At 44.5% G+C, this 8682-nt stretch overlaps 1 protein-coding gene across 1 annotated transcript in view; it reads left to right on the forward strand.

The window, feature by feature from the left end:
- Positions 1 to 7369, forward strand: part of Sccpdh (saccharopine dehydrogenase (putative)) — a 31047-nt gene extending 23678 nt beyond the window's left edge. The window contains exons 10-12 of the mRNA XM_070023193.1: positions 2062 to 2173; positions 6333 to 6414; positions 7113 to 7369. Of these exons, the coding sequence (XP_069879294.1) occupies positions 2062 to 2173; positions 6333 to 6414; positions 7113 to 7218 (300 nt within the window). The 3' untranslated portion in view covers positions 7219 to 7369. The remainder of the gene's footprint in view (positions 1 to 2061; positions 2174 to 6332; positions 6415 to 7112) is intronic.
- Positions 7370 to 8682: the final 1313 nt, after the last annotated feature.

Genomic DNA, 8682 nt, shown 5'->3' on the forward strand with positions numbered 1-8682 from the left:
TTATGGCTAGTGCTCTACCACTCCACTTCTGGCTTTTTGCTGGTTAATTGAAGATAAAGAGTCTCATAGACTTTTCTGCTTGGGCTGTGGGTATGATTTGATTACTGTAGGTTCCTCATATAAATAAAATCACAGGGTATTTTTCCAGTGTCTAGCCTCGTTGATTTAGCATAATGCCCTCAAGGTTTGTTCATGTGGAAACACCTCAGAACTTCTGTCCTTTTCAAGGCTGGATAATCCATGTGTACATCCATTTTGTTTTTCCATTGGATGCACAGATGCGTCTTCAGAGCCTCGCTCTCAGTTAACCCCAAAGTGTGTACCCACACGTGCACTGCTTGGTCATATGTTAATTTTATTTTCCTTTTTGTAAGGAACGACTAAACGGTTTCCCATAGTTGTACCATTTGACCTTCCCACCAGCAGTTATTCCAGTTTCTTTATATCCTCACTCTGTTTTGTGCCAGTACTACGGCTTGAACTCAGGACCTGAAGCTCTTGCTTGGATTTTTCACTCAAGGATGGTGCTCTACCATTTAAGCCACAGTTCTACTTCCAGCTTATTTGTGGCTGTTTAACTGGAGAAGAGAGTCTCACCTGCTTTTCTTCCTGGGCTAGATTTGAACGGCAATCTTCAGATCTCAGCCTCCTGAGTAGCTAGGGGTCTAGGCATGAGCCACTGGCACCCAGCTGAGTTTTATTTTTCACTCACATCTGATTCATTAGAGCCCAACTGAGACAGTAGAAAATAGTTTTGAAGCTGAATGTGTACCTGGCCTGCACCAGAGTTGTCACTCACCCACGTGGGCCACCACTGGGGGGTGGGGCGTGCCTGTGGCTGGCCTTGACCTCACAGCTCAGGAATTCCAGGTTCTCCATACGCCATGCTGCTGCATCCCTCTTTGCCATTAAATAAAGGCTTTTCTCCTTTCTGGAATTCGCTCTACTTTTCTGTGTGATAAACCGTTAAAATGGATGTATGTGTACTTTTCACAGTCTGCTCTCTGCCCTGAGAGATGAATCTCCTCTGAGCTGCTGTGGCCCATAGCTCATATCTCATACTACTAGTTTAGATATTTCTTCCCTCAGTAAATCATTAAGCTTTGTATTCTGTTTTGAACTTAGGGTTTAAAGGGACAAATCAATAGCCAACCAGTTTTTACTATATATCAATTAAAGTCTGTCACCTTATTCCTAGATTCAGTGATTATAAAAGATGATAAGTCCACAAGAATTTATTTGATAGAATTGAATTTTTACCTGTTTTAAGTGGTACAAAATTCTGTCTGTACCCCAAGCCCATGTTTCTGTGGCTTGCTTTCTGTTTGTTTGTTTTGTCAGTCCTGAGGCTTGAACTCTGGGCCTGGGCACTGTCCCTCAGCTCCTTAGCTCAAGACTAGCACACTAGCCAGGCGCTGGTGGCTCACGCCTGTAATCCTCGCTACTCAGGAGGCTGAGATCTGAGGATCGAGGTTCAAAGCCAGCCCGGGCAGGAAAGACTGTGAGACTCCTATCTCTAATAAACCACCAGAAAACCGAAGTGGTGCTGTAGCTCAAGTGGTAGAGTGCTCGCCTTGAGCTGAAGAGCTGAGGGACAGCGCCCAGGTCCAGAGTTCAAGCCCCACAAGCGACCAAAAAAAAAAAAAAGGCTAGTATTCTACCACTTGAGCCACAGCACCACTTCCGGCTTTTTCTGTTTATGTGGTACTGAGAAATCGAACCCAGGCCTTATGCATACAAGGCAGGTGCTCTACCACTGAGCCACCTTCCCAGCCCCTGCTTTCTGTTTTTGTCTTGATTCCTCAGATGGTTCACACCAGATGTTTATGATCCTCTCCCCACTGCAAACAGCTGCAGGCTTTAATGGCCACATACCCCCCCCCCCCCGCAACACACCAGCCATTCAGATATCCCATGCTCACAGGATGACAAGATATATGACAGATAAAATGCTAATATTTTATCTGGAAATACCATATGTGAAGTAAAATAGTGGATCTTACTGTGTTTCTAGAGGACAGGACATACTCACTTATTGAGCCTTCTGCATCCCTTTGACAGATCGATGGTTCATCATTCACAATGACATTCTTTGGTCAAGGGTACAGCCAAGGCGTTACTGCTGAGAAGAACAAACCAAATGTCAAAATTTGTACTCAGGTGAAAGGACCAGGTATTTTGCATGACTTAAGAATAGATGTTTTATATTGCCTTAAACAATATGCCATTGAAATATATTCTTTTCAATCATAATTGTTTTAAAAATATATTTGCATGACTTAAATTTAAAATGATCAGCAAAGGGTTGAAATTATCAATATAAGCCAACTTTATTAATGTATTCTTCTCTTTGATTTTTCTCATTGCCAGTCAATTTTCTTTTCTTTTATGTGGTGGAGCTTGAACTCAGCATCTAGGCACTGTCCCTGAACTCTCTTGCTCAAGGCTAGAGTTCAACCACTTTGAGCCTCAGCACCACTTCTGGTTTTCTTATGGTTATAAGAGTTCACAGATTTTCCTCCCCGGCTGGTTTTGAACCATGATCCTCAGATCTCAGCCTCCTAAGTAGCTAGTGTTAGGAAAATGAAGGAGAAAGGAAGGAAACAGGCCAGACTCAATCTTCATGGGTGAGGACCAAGTCCTGCCTGTTACTTTCCTTTCTCCTCTATTTTCCTAACAGCTAAGATTATAGGCATGAGCCACCAGCGCTCAGCTCAATAGTTCAAATTTAAGTATTGACAAATTAGAATTATGATTAAGAAAAGGAGCTCATTGGTGTCTTACCTGTTTTGGTCTCATAGTTAAGTTGTATAACTAAAATATGAGTCAATCTCGAGTCCAGGATTTCATTAGTATCTCCACATTCCCTGCTGTGGCTTGTAAACTATGTTGACTTTGCAAAGGAGGACCATAGCAATAGCTTTGATAGGTTGTTAAGAAAGATGTGTTGGAGATGAGAGCTGATGGCTCACACCTGTAATCCTCAAGAAGCTGAGATCTGAGGATTGTGGTACAAAGTCAGCCCTGGCAGGAAAGCTGTGAGAATCCTATAACTTTGATCAGTAAAGCTCAGAGACAGCACTCAGGCCCTAAGTAAAGATCTAGGACTGGCCAAAAAAAAAAAAGAGATCTGTTTTCAAGGTGACAGTGGCTCACACCTACAGTCAGGAAGCTGAGATCTAAGGATCTGGGTTTGAAACCAGCCCAGGTAGCTCAGGCCTGTAATCCTAGCTACTCAGGAGGCTGAGATCTGCAGATTAAGGTTCAAAGCCAGCCTGAGAAGGAAGTCTTATCTCCAATTAATCACCAAAAAGCCAGAAGTGGAGCTGTGGATCAAGTGGTAGCGTGCTAGCCTTGAGCAAAAAAAAAAAATATATGTATATATATATATTTTTTTATATATATATATATTTTTTTTTTTTTAAATCAGAGACTTGGGCTGGGAAGGTGGCTCAGTGGTAGAGTGCTTGCCTTACATGCATGAGGCCCTGGGTTCGATTCCTCAGCACCACATACGCAAAAAGAAAAAAGCCAAAAGTGGTGCTGTGGCTCAAGTGGTAGAGCACTAGCCTTGAGCTGAAGAGCTGAGGGACAGCACCCAGGCCCAGAGTTCAGGCCCCACGACCAGACCCAAAAAAAAACAAACAACAGAGACAGTACCTAGGCTGTGAGTTCTCAAGCCCTAGGACTGCCCCGCCTCCCTAAAACAGATCTATTGCCCAAATACGTAGAGAACTTTTGCCACAAATTTTAGAGAACTATACAGAGATGAACCATTTGTAAATTAAAGTTTAAATGCCATTGTCCTATTGGATGGGCTGTGTGTGTGTGTGTGTGTGTGTGTGTGTGTGTGTGTGTGTGTGTGTGTGTATGTATGTATTGATAGAGCCAGATGGTTAGTATATCTTGCCTCCTTTTCAGATTCCTATCTCACATTGTGAGATAATTTGAATATATTTTTATTACTTGGTGGTAATATAAATGCTAATGTCCCACTTTTTTAAGTTACTTGGGTTTATTTAGTTTTTCTAGGATATTGACAGGTGCTTTTGTGAAAGTGAAGTATCTGAATGCAGCAGTCAGAATGAATAGAGAAACAAGAAATTTCAGTTATTGCTAAGAACAGTGCCAGGGCAGGACAGTGGGTAGGAAGGGGTGGGCCCTGGAACTGCTCTGCTGCCAGGTGATTCTGGCTCAACCACTCAACCACTGTGAGTTTGGACACAGTTTAAGTGACTGCCTCGTGTCCGTATCTGCAAAACGGAGTTAAAACACTGCCAACCATATACAAGTGTCCTGAAAATTAAGTGAAGTTAATAGACGTGAAGCACTTAGCAGACACGGTGCCTAACACTTGATACTTAATAAAGATGGCTTTTGTTGAGTGCCAAAGGCCTGTGATCCTCGATATTCAGGAGGCTGAGATCTGAAAGACCATGAGACTCTCTACCTCCGATTAAGCACAAAAAACTGGAAATATAGCCATAGTTCCAGTGGTAGAGTTTTAGCTTTGAGCTAAAAAGCTCAGGGACAGTACCAAGTTTCTGGGTTCAATCCCCTGTCCAGACCCTAATTTCAATCCCTGGGACCCACATGATAGATAGACAGACAGACAGACAGACAGACAGACAGATAGATAGATAGATAGATAGATAGATAGATAGATAGATAGATAGATAGATAGATAGATAGATATTAGATAAGCTTAGATAGATGTTGAGAATCCTTAATCTCAAGGTCTGAAATTTGTTGTTGTGTTTTTGGTTTTTTTGTTTTTTTTGTTTTTTTTTGTCGGTCGTGGGGCTTGAACTCTGGGCCTGGGCGCTGTCCCTCAGCTCTTCAGCTCAAGGCGAGCGCTCTACCACTTGAGCTACAGCGCCACTTCCGGTTTTCTGGTGGTTTATTGGAGATAGGAGTCTCATGGTCTCTCCTGCCCGGGCTGGCTTTGAACCTCGATCCTCAGATCTCAGCCTCCTGAGTAGCTAGGATTACAGGCGTGAGCCACCAGCGCCCGGCAACTTTTTTTTTTTTTCTTTTTTGCTTATGTGGTGCTGAGGAATCGAACCCAGGGCCTCAGGCATGCAAGGCAAGCGCTCTACCACTGAGCCACCTTCCCAGCCCTGTGTTTTTGTTTTTGTTGGCCGTGAGGCTTGAAACTCTGGGCCTGGGCGCTGTCCCTGCACTCTTCAGCTCAAAGTGAGCACTCTACCCCTTGAGCCACAGCACCACTTCCTAATGGTCTGAAATTTGAAATGCTCCAGAATCCAAAACTTTCTGAGCACCAGCATGATATCACATGGAGAATTCTACATGTTTTGTGGTTTGGACTTGTGATCCCTGTGATAATCGTGTGTGTGTGTGTGTGTGTGTGTGTGTGTGTGTGTGTGTGTGTTTGTGTGTGTGTGTGTGCACGCGTGTGTGTGTGTGTGTGTGTGTGCAAGTATTTTAAAAGTTCATTTGGGCCCTGGTGGCTCACGCCTGTAATCCTAGCTACTCAGAAGGCTGAGCTCTGAGGATCAAGGTTCAAAGCCAACTAAGGGCAGGAAAGACTCTTATCTCCAATTAAACACCAGAAAACCGAAGTAGCGCTGTGGCTCAAGTGGTAGAATTCTAGCCTTGAGCTAAAGAGCTGAGGGACAGCACCCAGGCCCAGAGTTCAAGCTCCATGACCAACAAAACAAAAAACAAAAAAAAGTTGAAAAACACAAATCCTCAGCAATTTGGGTAAGGTATATTCAATCTGTACTATTTGATTTAACAAGTGACCAGAGTATTGAAGAAAATTCTGGTACAGGGTAAGTAAGTGGTACCTGCCTGTAATTCCAGTGACTGGAGAGGCATAGGTGGGAGGATTGTAACCAGAGGTCAACCCAGGCAAAGAGTGTGAAACCGTACCCTAACAAATAAAGCAAAAAGGGCTAGACGCATGGCTCAAATGGAGGCCCTGAGCTCAAACCGTAGTACTACCGAAACTAAAAACGAATTCCAAGCCGGGCGCTGGTGGCTCACACCCATAATCCTAGCTACTACTCAGGAGACAGAGATCTGAGGATCACAGTTCAAAGCTAGCCTGGGCAGGAAAGTCTGTGAGACCCTTATCTACAATTAACCACTAAGAAAAGCTGGAAGTGGAGCTATGGCTCAAGTGGTAGAGCACCAGCCTTGTATAAAAAAGCAGTCAGTGTCCAGGCCCAGAGTTAAAGCCCACGACCTGGCAAAAAGTTAAAATTAACAAATAAATAAATCCCAACCTAAAGTTGGATCTAGATCTTCCATCTGGTTGTGTGTCGTTCACACACACTTTCTTCTTCTGTTACTGTTGTTCTCTGCAGAGGCTGGCTATGCAGCCACACCCATAGCCATGGTCCAGGCCGCCATGACTCTTCTGAATGATGTCTCTGACCTTCCTAAGGGGTAAGTTTGGGGTTTTTTTCCTGGTTAGAAGATAGCTTTTCTGTCCGTAGGATATTGCATATCTTGAATTGGTTGGCAAGTTTGGGAACTGCGCATAGCACTCATAGTTCTTTGCATGCATAGTGGCCTCTGGGAATAACTGCGCAAGAGAAAGACTGAGGGCCAGGTAAATGGGCGACAGTTCCTGCTGAAACAGCTCAGCCCTGCAGAAAAGTCCTTTCCTTTCTGAGGAGTGTTTGCAGGCTTCTTCCAGTTCTGGAGCAGAGTAGGGATCCTGGGCCCATTACCAACTGTACCCGCTTCATAGAGCATTAGCTGCCGCCCTAAAACCAAGCCACAGGCTTGCCGCTGGAAAGCCACACATGCATCATTGAGAATTAGGTAATAAAAATAATATTATGTAGCAAAATCTACCCACTCTGTTTGGAGTCAGTGAATCCAGTTCAAGTCCTGTGATAATAACCACCCCGAGCTGACTGCAGGGGCGGGCTCCACAGCCGGAGGGGCCTCGGCAGGGCTGGCTGGAGCTCTGGCTTTTCAGTCAGTAGCTATTTGCTCCTTTGGCTGGCTTTAGGGTTAGCACCAGAAGCAGCCACCAAAGTACAGACTCAGCTTTTCAGGAGTTGTGCAGGTTTCCTGGTCCTCCAGGGAGAGGACCGGTACGGTGCCATCACCGTCCTCCTGTTCCTGTGTTACAGGGGCGGGGTCTTCACACCCGGAGCCGCTTTCTCCAGAACAAGGTTGATTGACAGACTCAACCAGCACGGTATTGAATTTAGTGTGATTAGCAGCTCTGAAGTCTAAACAGTTGAAGAACTGAAGTCATTAAATGCATGAATTAACAGCTCCTGTATTTGATATGTGAGATTCTTCTATAAGCCTGTCTGACTGTATGTGGAGATGATTGCCAAAGTGTAAAATCTACACATTAAAAGCAGGAAATTGTACTAACTTACTCTGAACTTCAAATCTCAGCTGATTTTATTGCTTATGAAAGAAAACTAGCATCGCCTCACTTTTTCATTGAAGTGTTTCCCGGTGGGCTGGCTGGTGAGTGGGCGAGGCGGCAGGGCCCCTGTTGGTGTTGCCGAGTGGTCCTTGGAGAGGCTCTCGGGCTGGTGCAGCTGTGGCAGCGGCTGCTGCTCACCTGGCCTCCATGGAGAGGGGCGGTCTCCCCAGTGAGTTTCTAGAACTGCAGTGTGTGTGAGCTTTTGCTAAATGGATTCCACTTTTTGTTTTTTTATTTTGGCCTGGTTTCTTACCCATCTACACTGATTTTGGACTGTTTGCCAAGTTGAATAATAAAGAGTTGTCAATTTGAATGATGGTTTTTGTTTGGGCCTGTGTTGTATAGCACTAGACAGGTGTTGTTTCAAGTGATCTGTCTATAAATGGGCTTGACATTCTTTCCCTGGTTCTATCCCTGTGATCAGCTTTACATTTCTATTCATCTAAGCTGAATAGAATTCTGTCTAAGCAGAATTTTTCTCAAAATTCCATTTTGTATTTTAACCCAGGCTTGGCCCTGAAGCCCTAAAATAGGGCAAAAAGCTTTATATCTTTATAAAGATATGTATATCTTTATATCTTTATAACCCCTTGCTAACCACAGTGTTAAGCGCCGGCGGAGCTTCTGCTCTGAACAGGTGCATTTCCCTCGGGACACCTGCTGTCTAGAAGCAGCCAGCGCGCCCATCTTGAAGAGGGACATTGCGTTGTTTTTAAAATTTATGTCAAAATATTTTAATTTTAAATTTACAAATATCTATAGGCTGATCTAAGTACATGTTGTGGAAGATGGGGTTGAGGCATAACAGCACACCCACACCTTAAATGCTGCGTCTGTGAGTTGAGGACATTTAAGATCCTCTCCCCGCCGTTCTGAAATGTACTTTCCTGCTAGCTATAGCTGGTCTTCTGTGGGATGGAGCACCGGACTCATTGCTTTCACCTGCTCTGCACTCCCCTCCAGACCAGCACTCTAGGCCCACTCTGTGAGCTCTGGGGTGACCGTGTGTGGCCTGGCTTACTTTGCAGTGAGCTTGGACGCAGCTCTGCCATGCCCGCGCCAGTTCTTTGGGGAGACGCTGGGTTTTGCTGGATTATATAGTAATTGCATTTTTATACCATTTTCCAGAATGGCTCCTTTCTACCAAGAAGGGGCACAGGGCCTCAGAGGTAGTGCTGCCTACCTGAACCCCCTTCTTACTGAGCACTAAAAATACTAACAGACAACTCTTGTCAAGATTCAATACAGTCACCTCCCAG

The sequence above is a fragment of the Dipodomys merriami genome, unplaced genomic scaffold (genome assembly GCF_024711535.1).
Source record: "Dipodomys merriami isolate MVZ:Mamm:240054 unplaced genomic scaffold, mDipMer1.0.p SCAF_158, whole genome shotgun sequence".
Taxonomy (NCBI): domain Eukaryota; kingdom Metazoa; phylum Chordata; class Mammalia; order Rodentia; family Heteromyidae; genus Dipodomys; species Dipodomys merriami.